This window comes from Entelurus aequoreus, linkage group LG02 (genome assembly GCF_033978785.1).
Source record: "Entelurus aequoreus isolate RoL-2023_Sb linkage group LG02, RoL_Eaeq_v1.1, whole genome shotgun sequence".
Classification (NCBI taxonomy): Eukaryota; Metazoa; Chordata; class Actinopteri; order Syngnathiformes; family Syngnathidae; genus Entelurus; species Entelurus aequoreus.
Genome location: NC_084732.1, coordinates 71048192 through 71068634, shown reverse-complemented (window position 1 = coordinate 71068634; position 20443 = coordinate 71048192). Strand labels below are relative to the sequence as shown.

Here is a 20443-nt window from a genome sequence, read left to right as displayed (position 1 = left end):
CATGCAGGCTGTTTTTTTTCTTTTGTCTTTGTTTATTTTTGTTTTTTTGCATTGCTAAAAAAAAAAAAAAAAAGACTAAAAATCTATGTTATAATGAATTATTACTTAAAAAATATAATTTTAAAATGTTTTATGTGGAAAAAATATTGCATATATTGTGTGGTTGCCATATAAAAACATCAAAGTTTTAATTGACAAAAGAGCATAAAACAAACAAAATAATAGTTCAAACGTAAAATCGACAGATATATCTGAAGTTGATCTCGTTATTTAAGTGTTAAAAGTAAAAAAAAACTAATAAAAATGTATCACTTTATGAGTGGGGGACCTTTTGGATCCCAAATATATTTAGTAGGATTTTATTTAACTTTTCACTGTGATTACTCAAAAATATTAAAGACTTTAAATCAATGGTGTCCTGCATTATTGATCTTTTAAGGCTCTAATTACTAAATACTGCATATTTCAGTTTACTATAAAAAACAAAGTTTTCTTTGACAGAAAACCTTAAATAGAGATTTACTGTAAGCGTTAAATAAAAAATAAAAATAGTAATTTGACTTATTTTTAACAGTTTAATGACTGAGACCCTTATAGTCCCCGGGAGCCCTAAAGGTTAAAAAAAAAAATCCATATATTTTGTTAAGGTTTGAAAATGAAAAATATTAAAATGGCCCCCGCATGCTTAAATTTTTCCGTGTGCGGCCCTCATTGGAAAAAGTTTGGACACCCCTGCTCTATGGAGATTGTGTATGAGGCCTCTATGAGCGACCATATTCCATTCATATTAGATATTAAGTTGGACAGTCTCCCAGAGTTGACCCAGGAGGTTAATAGCCTGAGGGCCAAACTAGACTGGTCTAAACTCACAGTGAGGAAGTGCTGTTTTATTACAGGAGAACTGATGCACTTTTAAATAATATGTCTCTTCCACTTGATGCAATTTTTTGTACTAATCTTACTGTAATGATATGAATCATAGAAAATCCCTTTGTGCAATGTATGACAATACTGTCAAAACCCTGTGTGAGGCTAGCAGTCCTTATGTTACATGCACAAACAGGAAATCCAGTGGGAAGCCAGGCTTGAATAAATATGTTCGAGTGCATTACACTGCGGCTAAGGAGGCTTTCAGTGAATGGGTTCTGGCTGGCAGACCTAGACTAGGTCCAGTACTAGATTGTAGAAGCTGACACATTCTAGGTACAAATCTGCCATTCGATTTGTCACTCGAAATGAGAGCTGACTCATTGGCTGAGAAACTCCTTAACTGCAATATCAGTGGATTCTGGAAAGAGATGAAAAACATTGAACCGAGGCCATCCACATTGAGGGTGTAGCTCAGGCCTGGACAATTATTTGGACTCGGGGGCCACATTTAGAGAAAAAAATGTGTCTGGGGGCCGGTATATCTATTTTTAGGAACACTAATACAAAACCTCACAATAATGTCTGATTGAATGCTAAAAATGTTATGACAGACCGCCTGAAAAAACGTAATGGAATTTAAAATTTTTTCTATGAACGTAAAACACTGAATATTGACAAAATATGAATCTCACACCCCCTTTCGATCGACATGTTTTACAATCAGTGAAATGCAACAAAAATGCAACAAACAGTGAAATATGAACGCGAAAGGTACAAAATAAACCCACCTACAATCTGATATATCTGATATATCACTAAGCTTTAGAACTTTGTTGTGAAAATCTCCTTCCACGTCTGTGGAAACGCGTCGTGCCTCGTCTGAGCTGCTGTGACATAGATTACCATAGTAACTAATTAGATTACCATAGTAACTAATTAGATTACCATAGTAACTGGTATATCATCCATAAGTGCAGATTCCAACCATTGAAATACTTTGTATAGTTCAAGACTTGCGGTCATTAGAAAACATCAATGCACATCATAATGGTAGCTAGTTTCCATCTTAAAGATCTAAAAAATTATTTGGAATGTCCGGCGGGCCAGATTGAAAAGCTTAACGGGCCGCATGTGGCCCCCGGGCCTTAATTTGCCCAGGTCTGGTGTAGCTGAGCTGATAACATAGCTGAGAAATGGAGGCAGCACTATTCTGCACTTTTTAATTTGTTAAAAGTGACCCCTTAGATATAGGCAGCATCCACAACTGTGAGGCTGTTGGAGTCACTGTAAGTGGGGTGCTGCAGGCAATATCCCAGCTAGCTGATAATAAATCCAGTGGCCCTGATCGTATAACTGCAGAACACCTGAAACATGCGAGCCCCAGAGTAGCGTCCTGCTTTCCGTCTGTTTTACAGGCCTGATGTCACACGGGCTGCTGCCTGACTCCATGCTGGCTGTCACTCTGGTGCCGGTCATCAAGGACAAGGCAGGTAAGGTGGGAAGCATGGATAATTACAGGCCTATTGCACTTGCAAGCATACTTTCTAAGATAATTTTATTAGACCGCTTAAGCGTTTTTCTTACCACTGCTGACAATCAGTTTGGTTTTAAAACTAAGGTTGGTACTGACCTTTGTATCTATGCAATGAAAAAAGTGACTAATATGTATAAAGGTAAGAACTCCTCAGTTTAGTTGGCTATATTGACGCGTCGAAAGCCTTTTGATAGAGTCAACCATCAGAAACTGTCTTTAAAACTGAAAGAGAGTGGCGTCCCTTATAGTATCATCAGAATTCTGTCATATTGGTATGCTAATCAGAGCATGCAGACCAGAAGGGGCGATAAATGCTCGGCAACATTTAAGGCTGGGAACGGGGTACGCCAGGGGGGAATTCTCTCCCCTGCCCTCTTCAATCTGTATATGAATGACCTATCTGTACAGCTCAATACATGTAGAACAGGATGTGTACTTGGTAATACTGTGGTCAATCATTTTATGTATGCGGATGATTTAGCCATCCTGTCTCCTAGCAGTTCTGGCTTCCAACAGCTGCTGAATTTATGTACAGATTATGGTTTAAAATATGATGTGAAATATAATGCCAAAAAGAGTGTCATCATGATATGTAGAACAAGAGAAGACAAAGACCTCTCTTTTCCTTCGTTCTATCTGTCAGGACAGGTGCTGAGGGAGTGTGATAAAACTAAGTATCTGGGGCACATCATTACTGACCTATTGGGGGATGATGATGACCTATACAGACAGCGGCGTATGCTGTATGCCTAAGCCAAAATGCTGAGAAAGAAATTGTATTATTGTACGGATGCTGTAAAAATAAACTTATTCAGAGCCTATGGCACTCCTCTGTATACTGCCACCATGTGGGTAAAGTATAAGCAGAAAAGCATACAACTATTTATTGAACTAACCACTCCACTGACACATGCCTTCTCTATCTGACCGACCACATCAAACATGAGGTGGACGCGGGCAAATACTGCGGCATGGTCATGCTGGACCTTCAGAAGGCCTTTGACACCGTTAACCACGCTATACTGTTGGATACGCTCAGAGCAATCGGATTTAACAAAACCTCATGGAGCTGGATGCAATCTTACTTGGAGGGGAGGGAGCAGGTGGTAGAGGTAAACGGCACCGTGTCCCCCCCCCCCCCCCCACCCCTCTCGGTGAGCTGTGGAGTCCCCCAAGGCAGTATATTGGGACCTTTACTGTTCCTAATATACATAAACGACTTGTCATCGGCATGCGACTGTGAATTGTTTTTGTTTGCGGATGACTCTGCCCTGCTGGTATCCGACAAGGACAAGTCACAGGTGGAGAAAATCCTCAGTGCTGAGCTCTGTAGAACTTGCACCTGGCTCGCTGACAACAAGCTATCCATACACTTGGGTAAAACAGAATCCATCCTGTTTGGGTCCCACATCAACCTTAAGAAAGTCAATGACTTCACTATAAAAGTGGGTGACATTGTTATCACCAGGAAAGATGAGGTCACCTACCTAGGTTCCATTCTAGAGGCTAACCTTTCCTGTGATAAAATGGCAACCAAGGTAATCAAAAAGGTTAACCAACGAACGGGATTTCTCTACAGAATCTCCTCTCTGGTCAACAAAAGCACCATGAGGATTCTGGCGGGAACTCTCGTTCAACCCTTTTTCGATTACGCATGCACCTCCTGGTACCCTAGCACCTCCAAAACCCTCAAATCTAAACTCCAAACATCCCAGAACAAGCTAGTCAGGTTACTTCTAGACCTCCACCCCAGATCCCACCTCACTCCTACCCACTTCTCCAAAGTGGGCTGGCTCAAGGTGGAGGACAGAGTTAAACAACTTGCACTGAGCCTAGTCTATAAAATCCACTACACCTCCCTGATACCGAAGTACATGTCAAACTACTTCCTTAACGTAAATGACCGCCATAACCACAACACCAGGGGGAGCTCCACTAACCACGTTGAACCCAGATTCCGAACTAACAAAGGTCTTAACTCATTCTCTTTCTTTCACATCAATGTGGAATGCGCTCCCAACAGGTATAAAAGAAAGGGCATCTCTATCCTCCTTCAAAACCGCAATAAAAGTTCACCTCCAGGCAGCTACAACCCTAAACTAACACCCTCCCCGGATTGCTAATAATCAAATGTAAACAATCAAATGCAGATACTTTTTCTTATGCCTTCTGATCTCTCTCTCTATCTCTCTCTCTCTCTCTCTCTCTCTCTTTCCCTCTCTCTCTCTCTCTCTCTCTCTCTCTCTCTCTATGTCCACTACTTGCTGTCCATATCCTCCCCCCCCACCCCCCCTCCACACCCCTGATTGTAAATAATGTAAATAATTCAATGTGATTACCTTGTGTGATGACTGTATTATGATGATAGTATATATCTGATAGTATATATCTGTATCATGAATCAATTTAAGTGGACCCCGACTTAAACAAGTTGAAAAACTTATTCGGGTGTTACCATTTAGTGGTCAATTGTACGGAATATTTTTGGTTGAAAATGTATTTTTGTTATTAGGTACTCAAAGCGCTTTGACAGTATTTCCACATCTACCCATTCACACACACATTCACACACTGATGGCGGGAGCTGCCATGCAAGGCGCTAACCAGCAGCCATGAGAGGCAAAGGGTGAAGTGTCTTGCCCAAGGACACAACGGACGTGACTAGGAAGGTAGAAGGTGGGAATTGAACCCCAGTAACCAGCAACACTCCGATTGCTGGCACAGCCACTCTACCAACTTCGCCACGCCGTCCCTATCATTCACAGACAGTCCCATTATAATGTGTTCATGAACAAGGGTGTAACAGATAACGATAATTTAACTGTGGCGGTCAAAATTTTTAACTGTGGTGGACACTCAGAAATAAATTAATATATGGTAAACACTGACAATATATATAGATATATTAAAGTTAAAAAAAAATTGGACCCTGATTTAGCTCCATTTTGCCACCGGCCACCCCCTTCTGTTGCAAGTCTTGGGGTTTCTGTGTCATGACATGTATATATGTGCTTATCGTGGCTATCAAGTTTTTTTCTTGGCCCTTAACTAATCTCATTGTTTGTTTTTGTCACACAGACCAACTTCCCCCTTCCAGAGTTCATAATGGCTGTCGGCTTCTTCACTGTCCTCATATTGGAACGGATGGTTCTGAACTGTCGTGAGGCCAGAGCGACTGCAGACGAGAGGGCCCCCCTTATACAGGGCACCGGGAGAGGCCACGGCCACACCGCGAGTCCGGATCTGGAGAGCAGTGGCCACCACGTCCACGTCGACTTTCAGGCACACTCGCCTTTTCGCTCCTTCATGCTCTTCCTCTCTTTGTCGCTTCACTCGATTTTCGAGGGGCTCGCTATCGGCCTGCAGAACACGGACTCAAAGGTAAGAAAAGAGGCCACTAAAGCGTATCAATGTTACACAGCGTTCTTCTCACACATTCTGTTACTTCCCTTTTACAGTAAAGTCATGCACGCTATTTGCAGGGAGGGGCTTAGAACTTAACATCAAAATTTGCCATTTTTAATATGATAAATAAACCACAGGGGTCAAATTCTTGGGACCATTTGAAATTCAATGTGCATGCAGCCCTCATGGTGAGTTTCACATCAACTCCTTACATAATTCATTGGACTTTGGAGGCTCCAGTGGTAATAATAGTATGCATTGCACCAACCATTCCAGCTAAGGGTGTCAGATAAGACTTAGACTTAGACTTCCTTTTTATTGTCATTCAAATTTTAACTTTACAGTACAGATAAGAACAACATTTCATTGCATTAGCTCATAGTAGTGCAGGATAAAAAAGCAATAAGGTACAGATATAAATAAATAGATTACTGTACAGATAAATATATTGCACTTTTGCATATGCATCCAGGTTTATGGATGTATGTTATATTGTCTTTATATTCCAGCGAGTTAATCCATTTTTGGGGGGAATTGAGGGGATGATTATGATGCGTTCAAGAGTCTTACGGCCTGAGGGAAGAAGCTGTTACAGAACCTTAGAGGTTGTGCTACGGAGGCTGCGGAACCTCTTTCTAGAGTCCAGCAGTGAAAACAGTCCTTGGTGGGGGTGGGAGAAGTCTCTGCAGATTTTCTGAGCCCTGGTCAGGCAGCGGCTTTTTGCGATCTCCTGGATAGGAGGAAGAAGAGTCTTGATGATCTTTTAAAAAATTACAATATTTTAACTACATAACTAAAAACGACGCCACTTCAGCTATTAAACCCTGCCTGTACAAAACAAGAAATAAAAAAATGCATAATAACACAGTCAAAAGTGATAATTGAAACGACAGCAAGGCATGGTTGGAAACTCTCACTTTGATAAACTCAAGGACTGACTCGTGTTCGCTTGCTAGCTTAAATACCAACATGAAACCAAGAGACCTTAACACATTTCCCCATTAACAAACGACTAACTCCAATACAAACTTATATAAACACTTTGGTGTTTGGGCAACAAAGCTATTCAGTTGTGCACAATGAACCTACACGCTGTGCTTTCTTGGCAAAGATTAGTTGATCTATACTCAGAGGAATACGACACAGACGGTGGTGTCATGTTTTTTTTAACCACTTTATTTACACAGACAGAGAGCAAAGGTGTCTACAACCGGAAGTTAACTTGTGTGACGTCACATAAACCTCAAATGAAGCCAAGTGAACACTCAAAACTTGTAGAAATAGAAAAATGTAAACAGACAAACACAACTATCTGTTTGTTTGATTGATTGATTGGGAAGTTTATTGACATCTTAAAGAATTGAATCCATGTAACGGTAATGCTTTAAAACGGCAAATGGATGGCACAAAAAGCCGAAAGGCTTGTCTCCATTGTGGTCCATTAAATATTCATCACATTTGATACATTCAATAATAAAATATATATAACCTGCAACATGTATATAAAAAATACGTTAAAAAAATGAATAAATTATGTACATATACACAGTATACATGTCAAGTGATTTGAAAAACAATATATACAAAAAATATGGGGGGTGGGGGCGGTATATACACTATGTACATGTTAAGAAGCCAAAACAATATTTAATGTTTCTTCTGCCATAAAAGTATATTATGTGTCAATTTATTTGTGATTAAAAAAAAAAACTTGGTTAAAAGATTTCACTGTGTATGTATAAGTACATTTTGAGCACATCAAACAGTGATGATAATGATAACAGTGATCATTTGGGGCGCAATAACTATGATATGAAATTGTAATATCGTTACATCGCTAACATGAATGCAGAATAGCAAATATGCGAGGATTTGCTGTATCTAAAGTTGTGCCAAGTGTGTGTGTGTGTGTGTGTGTGTGTGTGTGTGTGTGTGTGTGTGTGTGTGTGTGTGTGTGTGTGTGTGTGTGTGTGTGTGTGTGTGTGTGTGTGTGTGTGTGTGTGTGTGTGTGTGTGTGTGTGTGTGTGTGTGTGTGTGTGTGTGTGTGTGTGTGTGTGTGTGTGTGTGTATTATATCAGCAAATCCACACGTCATTAAAAAGCATTGAAAATCATTAAATAGATTTTGAGAAATTTAAGGCCTTAAATGGCATTAAAAATCATTCAATTAGATGTTCAGAGGCATTAAGACAATTTAATACTACTGCAGGCCTGGGCAGATTGTTAATAAAACGACAAATGAAAATGAACTCGATACCTTTTCCGTCGTCGATAAATTGCCACGTTTCCGTCTCTGGCTTTCAAAAAGGACACAAGAGGTCTCACTATGTGCATCGTTCTAAGCACGTTTATTCAACAGTAGAATTTCATGAACAAATCACAATCTTTGTTTCGGTGCGCAGGCGGGACTTATGTACTTGCAATTGTCTTCCATGCGTTTTCCTGTGTGTCGTAGTGATAGCGACACCCACGTTAACCCTGGAGCTGGAACTAATCATTTTGATGCAACAGTCACTTTTAAAATACACATTTTGCGTCAAAATCGTAGGAGAATACGTTTGTGAAGGTGGGCTGTGTGAACCCCTTAGAAATTATGTTGTAACAAGCTAACCAATCACAGCTTTTTTTTTCTAACTATATATCAACAACAATTTCCCACATAAAGTTCAAATAATCAGAACGTCGAAGTGAACATGCTTTTATACATTTTGTCTAAATATTGGAAAAAACTACCATAAGGAAAGAATAAACAAAAGAAACGTGCAAGGACTAACAAAAGAAAATAGTTAAAGGCCTACTGAAACCCACTACTACCGACCACGCAGCCTGATAGTTTATATATCAATGATGAAATCTTAACATTGCAACACATGCCAATACGGCCGCGTTAACTTATAAAGTGCAATTTTAAATTTCCCGGCAAACTTCCGGCTGAAAACGTTTCGATATGATGTTTGCGTGTGACGCCAATCGTTGGAACGGAAGTATTCGGACACCATTGAATCCAATACAAAAAGCTCTGTTTTCATCAGAAAATTCCACAGTATTCTGGACATCTGTGTTGGTGAAACTTTTGAAATTTGTTTAATGAACAATGAAGACTGCAAAGAAGAAAGTTGCAGGTGGGATCGGTGTATTAGCGGCGGACTACAGCAACACAACCAGGAGGACTTTGAGATGGATAGCAGACGCGCTAGCTGCCGACCTCACCTTGACTTCCTCCGTCTCCGGGCCGCCGACCGCATCGGTGATCGGGTGAAGTCCTTTGTCGTACCGTCGATCGCTGGAACGCAGGTGAGCACGGGTCGTGATGAGCAGATGAGAGCTGGCGTAGGTGCAGAGCTAATGTTTTTAGCATAGCTCTGTCGAGGTTCCGTAGCTAAGTTAGCTTCAATGGCGTTGTTAGCAACAGCATTGTTAAGCTTCGCCAAGCTGGAAAGCATTAACCGTGTAGTTACATGTCCAGAGTTTAAAAGTATTGTTGATCTTCTGTCTATCCTTCCAGTCAGGGTCTTATTTGTTTTGTTTCTATCTGCAGTTAAGCCCGATGCTATCACGTTAGCTCAGTAGCTAAAGTGCTTCACCGATGTATTGTCGTGGAGATAAAAGTCACTGTGAATGTCCATTTCGCGTTCTCGACTCTCATTTTCAAGAGGATATAGTATCCGAGGTGGTTTAAAATACAAATCCGTGATCCACAATAGAAAAAGGAGAAAGTGTGGAATCCAATGAACCCTTGTACCTAAGTTACGGTCAGAGCGAAAAAAGATACGTCCTGCACTGCACTGTAATCCTTCACTCTAACGTGCCTCATCCACGAATCTTTCATCCTCGCTCAAATGGGGTAATCGTCGCTTTCTCTGTCCGAATCTCTCTCGCTGCTCGCTGCATTGTAAACAATGGGGAAATGTGAGCAGCCCTTCCTCCTTTGACGTCACGCTACTTCTGGTACAGGCAAGGCTTTTTTTTATCAGCGACCAAAAGTTGCGAACTTTATCGTCGTCGTTCTCTACTAAATCCTTTCAGCAAAAATATGGCAATATCGCGAAATGATCAAGTATTACACATAGAATGGATCTGCTATCCCTGTTTAAATAAAAAAAAAAAAATTTCAGTAGGCCTTTAAACCATCAAATTTAAATTTTTAAAATCTGTGTTTTTGATGGAAATTGTCTTTTTTATTGTATTTTAGTACATGGGCAATTTTCATGACCTTCTTGTTTTTCTTTGTCATCATGAGTAAACGCTGACGCAAAGACTTTTTGGGATGTGCACGTAAGGATCTGCGGGAGGGTTTGTAGGAGGAGCAGCGGGACACGTATGCTCGCAACGTATATTAGTGTCATGATCCCTTGCCCGGATCATGTTTTATTTTAGCTTTAATCCCTTAGTTCTGTTTTCAGCACCCCTGGGTTTGTGTTTTAGTTGCCATGGGTGCTGATTATTTTCACCCGCCTCTGACTAGTGTTCAGGACGCTCACCTGATCCCGGGCACTAATCAGAGAGCTATTTATTCCTGCTTTTCGCCACACTCAGACTGGCTGTCTTGTTTGAGCTATGCAACTAGTTACGTGGGTATTCTCTTTGATTCCTGATTCTATGCTAAGTTTTCCCATTAGCTATTTCCTTAGCTTCCCGTGCAATCGGCACGCTTTTCTGTATTTTTGTATTTTGCCTGATTTATGAACAATAAATCATTCTCCTACCTACACGGTGCCTGCGGAGTTCCGTCTGGTACATACACATGCATACACATACTGGATACATATAAACATACATATTCATATATGCATATACATATCTCAGCTGCATTCGGCCGGAAGGCGGGGTACACCCTGGACAAGTCGCCACCTCATGGCAGGGCCAACACAGATAGACAGACAACATTCACACTCACATTCACACACTAGGGCCAATTTAGTGTTGCCAATCCAAAAAAAAAAAAAAAAAAAAAATTAAATTAAAAAAAAAACAAACATATATATATATATATATATATATACATATATATATATATATATATATATATACATATATATATATATATATATATATATATATATATATATATATATATATATATGTATATGTATATATATATATATATATATATATGTATATATATATATATATATATATATATATATATATATATATATATATATATTGCCAAAAGTATTTGGCAATATATATATATATATATATATATATATATTGCCAAAAGTATTTGGCCACCCATCCAAATGATCGGAATCAGGTGTCGTAATCACTTGGCCCGGCCACAGGTGTATAAAATCAAGCACTTAGGCATGGAGACTGTTTCTACAAACATTTTTGAAAGATAGGGCCGCTCAGTGATTTCCAGCTTGGAACTGTCATAGGATGTCATGGATGACAGAGTCTGGTGTGGATGAACTTGACTGGCCTGCACAGAGTCCTGACCTGAACCCAATAGAACACCTTTGGGAAGAATTAGAACGGATACCGAGAGCCAGGCCTTCTCGACCAACATCAGTGTGTGACCTCACCAATGCGCTTTTGGAAGAATGCTCGAAAATTGCTATCGACACACTCCGCCACCCGAACGCCTCCCTAGGGAGGTGTTTCGGGCACGTCCGACCGGTTGGAGGCCACGGGGAAGATCCAGGACACGTTGGGAAGACTATGTCTCCCGGCTGGCCTGGGAACGCCTCGGGATCCCCCGGGAGGAGCTGGACAAAGTGGCTGGGGAGAGGGAAGTCTGGGCATCCCTGCTTAGGCTGCTGCCCCCGCGACCCGACCTCGGATAAGCGGAAGAAGATGGATGGATGGGCACTCTGCAACCTTGTGGACAGCCTTCCCAGATGAGTTGAAGCTGTAATAGCTGCAAAAGGTGGACCGACATCATATTGAACTCTATGGGTTAGCAATGGGATGGCATTTCAAGTTCATATGTGATTCAAGGCAGGTGACCAAATACTTTTGACAATATAGTATATACAGTCGTGGTCAAAAGTTTACATACATTTGTAGAGACCATATTGTCATGGCTGTCCTGAGTTTCCAATCATTTCTACAACTCTTATTTTTTTTGTGATAGAGGAGAAACACATACTTGTTTGGTCACAAAAACATTCATGAAGTTTGGTTCTTTTATGAATTTATTATGAATATATTATGGGTCTACTGAAAATGTAACCAAATCTGCTGGGTCAAAAGTATACATACTGCAATGTTAATATTTGGTTACATGTCCCTTGGCAAGTTTCACTGCAATAAGGCGCTTTTGGTAGCCATCCACAAGCTTCTGGCAAGCTTCTGGTTGAATTTTTGACCACTCTTCTTGACAAAATTGGTGCAGTTCAGCTAAATTATTTGGTTTTCCTGACATGGATTTGTTTCTTCAGCATTGTCCACACTTTGGGAAGGCCATTCTAAAACCTTAATTCTAGCCTGATTTAGCCATTCCTTTACCACTTTTGACATGTGTTTGGGGTCATTGTCCTGTTGGAACACCCAACTGTGCCCAAACCCAACCTCCGGGCTAATGATTTTAGGTTGTCCTGAAGAATTTGGAGGTAATCCTCCTTTTTCATTGTCCCATTTACTCTCTGTAAAGCACCAGTTCCATTGGCAGCAAAACAAGCCCAGAGCATAGTACTACCACCACCATGCTTGACGGTAGGAATTGGTGTTCCTGGGATTAGAGGCCTCACCTTTTCTCCTCCAAACATATTTCTGGGTATTGTGGCCAAACAGCTCAATTTTTGTTTCATCTGAGATCACATGGACAAAGATAAGACCTTCTGGAGGAAAGTTCAGTGGTATATACATACAACCTACAAACACGTGATTTTTTTTTTTTTTTTAAGTGGCATGGATGTTTGAAACCTGTATAAACCCTGTATATGCACACTCAAGTCATGAGGTACTTAGCTGGAGGTCTCAGAAGTTTTCAGAAGAGAGAAATCCTGTGGTCATGAGACTTAAATGTGTGTCATGTGATCACAGGAGCTGTTGTGTGCAGCCCCAACATACATAGAGTGTAGCCTCCAGCTACATGTATTGTAAAGTAATGACTAGTCTACTACACAAACATCATGGATGTTGATGTCATGACCATTAACACCTCATGCTGTCACCTTTACATGCTTTCAGGTGTTGGAAATCTGCATCGCTATCCTGGTCCACAAGAGCGTCATCGTGTTCAGCCTGTCAGTCAAGCTGGTCCAGAGCGCCATCCGTCCGCTGTGGTTGGCCGCCTACATCGGCGTGTTTGCCGTCATGTCGCCTATGGGCATCGCCATCGGCATCAGCGTGATGGAGGCCCAACTGGAGGCCGGGGCACTGATCCAGTGCGTTCTGGAGGGCCTCGCAGCGGGCACGTTCATCTACATCACCTTTCTGGAGATCCTCCCGCACGAGCTCAACTCCCCCGGGAAGCAGCTGCTCAAGGTGCTGTTCATCCTGCTGGGCTTCAGCATCATGGGCGCCCTCACATTTTTAGGCTGAGTCATCATATTTCTACCCCTGGACCCTTTATAAGGGAACACACTTAAGAATGCCTGCTGTTTTAAACATTTCACTGTCATTTTTAATATATTCGCAAAAAAACACATGATGTGAAAATATGTCTTATTTTAGGAAGATTTTAAAAGAAGACCTGTCACGTTTTTGACCTTTGACCTGACTAAAACACTGGAGTTAAGCATACATTATATATCATGCAATCAGCATTAAAGACCCCATGATTGTACTTTTTTTTTTTACCACCCAGACTTTTTATGATGTAGTCTCAAAAGTATGATACAATATACAGGTAAAACTGAAAAAAATGTAATATCGTGCAAGGTTTGTTTATACCAGCAATTACATTCATAATGTGAAACTAATATATGACACAGGCTCATAACATGCAACTCGATATATTTCAAGCCTTCTTTTGATAGAATTGTTATTATTATGACTTACAGCTGATAAAAACCTTGACTTGAACATTTCAGAAAATTTGGGTTTTTAAAAACTATAAACCATGATCATCAAAATTATTGAAAATGAAGGCTTGATGTATTTCACTTTGTAATGAGTTTATACCACATATTAGTTTCATATTCTTGAAGCTGAATTGCTGACATGAATGGACTTCTACACAATATTCAAATTTTTGTAGTTTCACCTGTGTATATATATACATATATATGGATTTATATTTATATATATATATATATATATATATATATATATATATATATATATATATATATATATATATATATATATATATATATATATATATATATATATATATGCACACACACACACTACCATTCAAAAGTTTGGGGTCACCCAAACAATTTTGTGGAATAGCCTTCAATTCTAAGAACAAGAATAGACTGTCGAGTTTCAGATGAAAGTTCTTTTTTTCTGGCCACTTTGAGCGTTTAATTGACCCCACAAATGTGATGCTCCAGAAACTCAATCTGCTCAAAGGAAGGTCAGTTTTGTAGCTTCTGTAACGAGTGAAACTGTTTTCAGATGTGTGAACATGATTGCACAAGGGTTTTCTAATCATCAATTAGCCTTCTGAGCCAATGAGCAAACACATTGTACCTTTAGAACACTGGAGTGATAGTTGCTGGAAATGGGCCTCTATACACCTATGTAGATATTGCACCAAAAACCAGACATTTGCAGCTAGAATAGTCATTTACCACATTAGCAATGTATAGAGCAGGGGTCCTCAAGTACAAATCTTGAAGGTCCACAAATGTTATTTTGAAACAGGCTGGGTCCGTTTATTATTGGTCAAACTTATATAGTAGCAGGAGGCAGGGGCGCAGAAAAGGGGGGGTAAAGGAGACGGATTCTAGGGGCCCATGATGGAGGGGGGCCTAGAGAGGCCCCTAATGATGATGAAATTATAATACAGGGGGCCCTGTAAAGATTATTTTCATGGGGCCCAAAATCCCTAGCGGCGCCCCTGGCAGGAGGTAGGTAGTAGTTTAACATTTTCTTAAAATTAAAAAAAAATAAAATAAATATCCAATAAAATACATTAAAGATTTTCTTTGAAACAAAATTAAATAAGAACTGAAATAAAATAAATATTTCAGTACGTCTGGTAGCTGTGGCATCAGAGAGTGGGATTTGATTTATTTTAGCTGTCATTTCCTCCTTTTCTTTGCCTTCTAACATGGCACCCATCACTTCAGTCAAGCATTATTTAATTATTTCTGCACCAGGGAATGGGTTCTTGTGTTTACCCAAAACCCCATGCCACTCTGAGTGAGCACTCTGTTGCTATTTGTTGTTGTGTCATAGATTTAACAAAAATCTTGCTTGATGTTTCATATGACTTTTTCAGCCTGGTGATTTCTTTTTTTCTTAGCTCCGAATCATGAGGAAATGTCTCTTCAAATTCGCGGTGCTCTTTCAGATAGTGACGTTTCAGATTGTCACTTTTCACCAGAGCAACAGTACTGTTGCATATTAGACACATTGGGTTGGTACTTGCAGTAGGTAGGATGAAAACATATTGCTCCGTCCATTCTTCCTTGAAACGTCGGTTTTCCCTGTCCACCTTTCTTCTACCAGCCTGAGCCAACTTGGAGCATGCCATTGTGATTTGATTCACATTCAGTGACTGACGAGTGAACAGTTAGCGAACCCATACTCTGATTGGCTGATTCCGCAGCCAATCAGAGTGGCGTTCTCTCGCTCTCACTCGGTCTCTCGGAGTGAGTGAGACACGAGAAGTGTAAGCGAAACGTGGAGATATTTGACTAAAAACAACAAAGAACGTTGACTTGCGCTAGCGATAATTCAAAGATGAATACAATTATTATATTTTTTTTATAATAATTATAATTATAAAAAAAAATGTTTTTTTATTTTTTTTTACTATAATTCGTGCTGGGTCCGGACATGGACCGCGGTCCGCCTGTTGAGGATCTCTGGTATACAGTGTATTTCTTTAAAGTTAAGACTAGTTTAAAGTTATCTTCATTGAAAAGTACAGTGCTTTTCCTTCAAAAATAAGGACATTTCAATGTGACCCCAAACTTTTGAACGGTAGTGTATATATATATATATATATACAGTAAAGGCCAAAAGTTTGGACACACCTTCTCATTTAATGCGTTTTCTTTATCTTCATGACTATTTAGAGTGTAGATTGTCACTGGAGGCATCAAAACGATGAATGATGGAAAAAAAAGGTGAAATAACTGAAAACGTTTTATATTCTAGTTTCTTCAAAATAGCCACCCTTTGCTCTGATTACTGCTTTGCACACTTTTGGCATTCTCTCGATGAGCTTCAAGAGGTAGTCACCTGAAAGGGTTTTCACTTCACAGGTGTCATAGTTTTGATGCCTTCAGTGACAATCTACTATGTGAATAGTCATGAAAATAAAGAAAACTCATTGAATTGAGAAGGTGTGTCCAAAATTTTGCCATGTACTGTGTGTATTTTGTATATATATATATATATATATATATATATATATATATATATATATATATATATATATATATATATATATATATATATATATATATATATATATATATATATATATATGTATTATATATACAATGTATTTATTATGAGGAATGCAATGAAGAGAAAATATGGGATTTCTTGTGTTTTGTACTGTTTGCACTTTTCCAATAAAGCATCGGTGAGTGAGGAAGGCTGTGACGTCATAAATGTTATAATTCAATATTTAGTCACTTAATATTCTCAGTTGGATGGATCCAATTGTATACCAGCAATTAACGTGCATTTTTTTAAATTGAATTGAATTATATTTATATAGCGCTCTTTTCTAGTGACTCAACGCGCTTTTACATAGTGAAACCCAATATCTAAGTTACATTTAAACCAGTGTGGGTGGCACTGGGAGCAGGTGGGTAAAGTGTCTTGCCCAAGGACACAACAGCAGTGACTAGGATGGCGGAAGCGGGGATCGAACCTGGAACCCTCAAGTTGCTGGCATGACCACTCTACCAATTGAACTATACCGCCCCCATGCGTAGTAGTAAATGTTTTGAGGGCAAATATTCCTCCCACTTCCCCAAAAATGCAGAGTAGCTACTCTAAACCTGTCCATATTTGTCCTCAATGAAGACAAAGTAGGACCTCAATGTATTACACCTTAATGTAAGTTATAGGACGTATATTTCTACATAAATCAGGAGTGTCCAGAAAAAAAGTGATGTGGTAACAGGCTAAAACCAATTCAATGCTGAAATGTTAAATAGATGTATTATATTTGATAGATGTTGTCCATTAAAGATGCTAAAATAAATCTAATGTAGGTCAGTATACGGTGTTATAAGCTGCGCAAGCTGTGTGTAATAAGTGAGGTAGCAAATGAGTGTAATTTCTAATACTATATTTGTCGCAGCTCAGTTGAAATTTATGTACAAAAATGATGATCAAGTAATCTTTTGTTGAGCATCCATGGGTTTAATGACCAATGTGACAGTTAATCAGCAAGCATACAGAAGGAATGTTACATATTATATAGACTTACACATTTGTTCGTTGACGCAAATTAAACCAATCACTTGTTAATCTGTTTACCTTGTTTCCCTTTCAAGGACCTCGAATGGAGAGATGGAGCGGGACCCATACCTTTTACAAAACCCAAAACCAGTGGAAGTTGGTACGTTGTGTAATTCGTAAATAAAAACAAAATACAATGATTTGCAAATCCTTTTCAACTTATATTCAATTGAATACACAGCAAAGACAAGATATTTAATGTTCGAACTGAGAAACTTATTTTTTTGTGTGCAAATAATCATTAACTTAGAATTTCATGGCAGCAACATATTGCAAAAAAGTTGGCACATGGGCATTTTTACCACTGTGTTACATGGCCTTTCCTTTTAACAACACCCAGTAAACGTTTGGGAACTGAGGAGACCAATTTTTGAAGCTTTTCAGGTGGAATTCTTTCCCATTCTTGCTTGATGTACAGCTTAAGTTGTTCAACAGTCCGGGGGTCTTTGTTGTGGTATTTTAGGCTTCATAATGCGCCACACATTTTCAATGGGAGACAGGTCTGGATTACAGACAGGCCAGTCTAGTACCCGCACTCTTTTACTATGAAGCCAAGCTGTTGTAACACGTGGCTTGGCATTGTCTTGCTGAAATAAGCAGGGGCATCCATGATAACGTTGCTTGGATAGCAACATATGTTGCTCCAAAACCTGTATGTACCTGTCAGCATTAATGGTACCTTCACAGATGTGTAAGTTACCCATGTCTTGGGCACTAATACACCCCCATACCATCACAGATGCTGGCTTTTCAACTTTGCGTCTATAACAATCCGGATGGTTCTTTTCCTCTTTGGTCCGGAGGACACGACGTCCACAGTTTCCAAAAACAATTTGAAATGTGGACTCGTCAGACCACAGAACACTTTTCCACTTTGTATCAGTCCATCTTGGATGAGCTCAGGCCCAGCGAAGCCGTTGGCGTTTTTGGGTGTTGTTGATAAACGGTTTTCGCCTTGCATAGGAGCGTTTTAACTTGCACTTACAGATGTAGCGACCAACTGTAGTTACTGACAGTGGGTTTCTGAAGTGTTCCTGAGCCCATGTGGTGATATCCTTTACACACTGATGTCGCTTGTTGATGCAGTACAGCCTGAGGGATCGAAGGTCACGGGCTTAGCTGCTTACGTGCAGTGATTTCTCCAGATTCTCTGAACCATTTGATGATATTACGGACCGTAGATGGTGAAATCCCTAAATTCCTTGCAATAGCTGGTTGAGAAAGGTTTTTCTTAAACTGTTCAACAATTTGCTCACACATTTGTTGACAAAGTGGTGACCCTCGCCCCATCCTTGTTTGTGAATGACTGAGCATTTCATGGAATCTACTTTTATACCCAATCATGGCACCCACCTGTTCCCAATTTGCCTGTTCACCTGTGGGATGTTCCAAATAAGTGTTTGATGAGCATTCCTCAACTTTATCAGTATTTATTGCCACCTTTCCCAACTTCTTTGTCACGTGTTGCTGGCATCAAATTCCAAAGTTAATGATTATTTGCAAAAAAAAAAAAGTTTATCAGTTTGAACATCAAATATGTTGTCTTTGTAGCATATTCAACTGAATATGGGTTGAAAATGATTTGCAAATCATTGTATTCCGTTTATATTTACATCTAACACAATTTCCCAACTCATATTGAAACGGGGTTTGTAAATGGTTTTCGCTTTGCATAGTACAGTTTTAACTTGCACTTACAGGTGTGGCGACAAACTGTAGTTACTGACAGGGGTTTTCTGAAGTGTTCCTGAGCCCATGTGGTGATATCCTTTACACACTGATGTCGCTTTTTGATGCAGTACCTCTTGAGGGATCCAAGGTCACGGGCATTCAATGTTATGTGCAGTGATTTTTCCAGATTCTTTGAACCTTTTGACGATATTACAGACCTTGGATGGTGAAATCCCTAAATTCCTTGCAATAGCTCGTTGAGAAATGTTGTTCTTAAACTGTTGGACAATTTTCTCACACACTTGTTCACAAAGTGGTGACCCTCGCCCCATCCTTGTTTGTGAATGACTGAGCATTTCATGGAAGCTGCTTTTATACCCAATCATGGCACCCACCTGTTCCCAATGAGCCTCTTCACCCGTGGGATGTTCCAAATAAGTGTTTGATGAACATTCCTCAACTTTCTCAGTCTTTTTTGCCACTTATGCCAGCTTTTTTGAAACATGTTGCAAGCGTCAAATTCCAAATGAGCTAATATTTGCAAAAAATAACTACGTTTTCCAGTTCGAATGTTAAGTGTCTTGTCTTTGCAGTTTATTGAATTGAATATAGGTTGAAAAGGATTTGCAAATCATTGTATTCTGTTTTTATTTACCATTTACCCAACATGTCGACTTCACTGGTTTTGGGGTTTGTAAATCCTGCATTACATTGTGATTGTGTTCTAAATGAAACTGCTCTTAAAAAGGTACCTTGTTATTGTGCACTACTAAGATATTTGAATAGGAACAGTCTAGTGCTGATAAAAGTTAGCTGGCAACTGGTGCGATAATTGCTATATGGCAACTAGAGTAGTAACAGCTTGTGCACAATTAGTGCGCAAATCTCTAGCTGGCAACTACTACAAAAATCGCTGGAAACCAGAGCACTGATTGCAAGCCAACAACTACTGTGCTAATCGCTAGCTTGCAACTAGAGCACTAATCTTTACCTGGTCCCTAGAGCACTAATTGTCAGCTGTAAACTGTAAGGAAGTAGTGGTGACGAACCTCAAGATGCAGAGATAGCAGGCTTGGTGCAGGAAAACATGATTTTAATGTCCAAAAAATGCAAGGAAAACACGAACCAGAAAACAGGCAAACATGAGACAGCAAACAGGAACCAGAAAACAGGAAGAAAGCGTTCAGCATACAGGAACAGCTAGCAGTCCACAGCATACAGCTAGTAATACTCCAGCACTGACTGGAGGGAGAGGCAGGTATAAATAGGAGACTGATTGGCAATTGCCACCAGGTGTGCCAGACTGCCAATCATGTACGGGTGAGGGAAACAAGCGCTCAGGGGAGACATGCAGGAAATGAAACAAAAACAGAGAAAAAAACTAAACATAACCAAACTGTCAGTGAGAATCCTG

The 20443-nt window shown here is 39.7% G+C and overlaps 1 protein-coding gene across 1 annotated transcript in view; it reads left to right on the top strand.

Moving 5' to 3' along the window:
- The window catches only part of slc39a1 (solute carrier family 39 member 1), a 24411-nt gene extending 10611 nt beyond the window's left edge, over nucleotides 1-13800 (top strand). The window contains exons 3-4 of the mRNA XM_062069045.1: nucleotides 5483-5785; nucleotides 12946-13800. Coding sequence (XP_061925029.1) covers nucleotides 5483-5785; nucleotides 12946-13299 — 657 coding nt within the window. The 3' untranslated portion in view covers nucleotides 13300-13800. The remainder of the gene's footprint in view (nucleotides 1-5482; nucleotides 5786-12945) is intronic.
- The last annotated feature ends 6643 nt before the right edge of the window (nucleotides 13801-20443 follow it).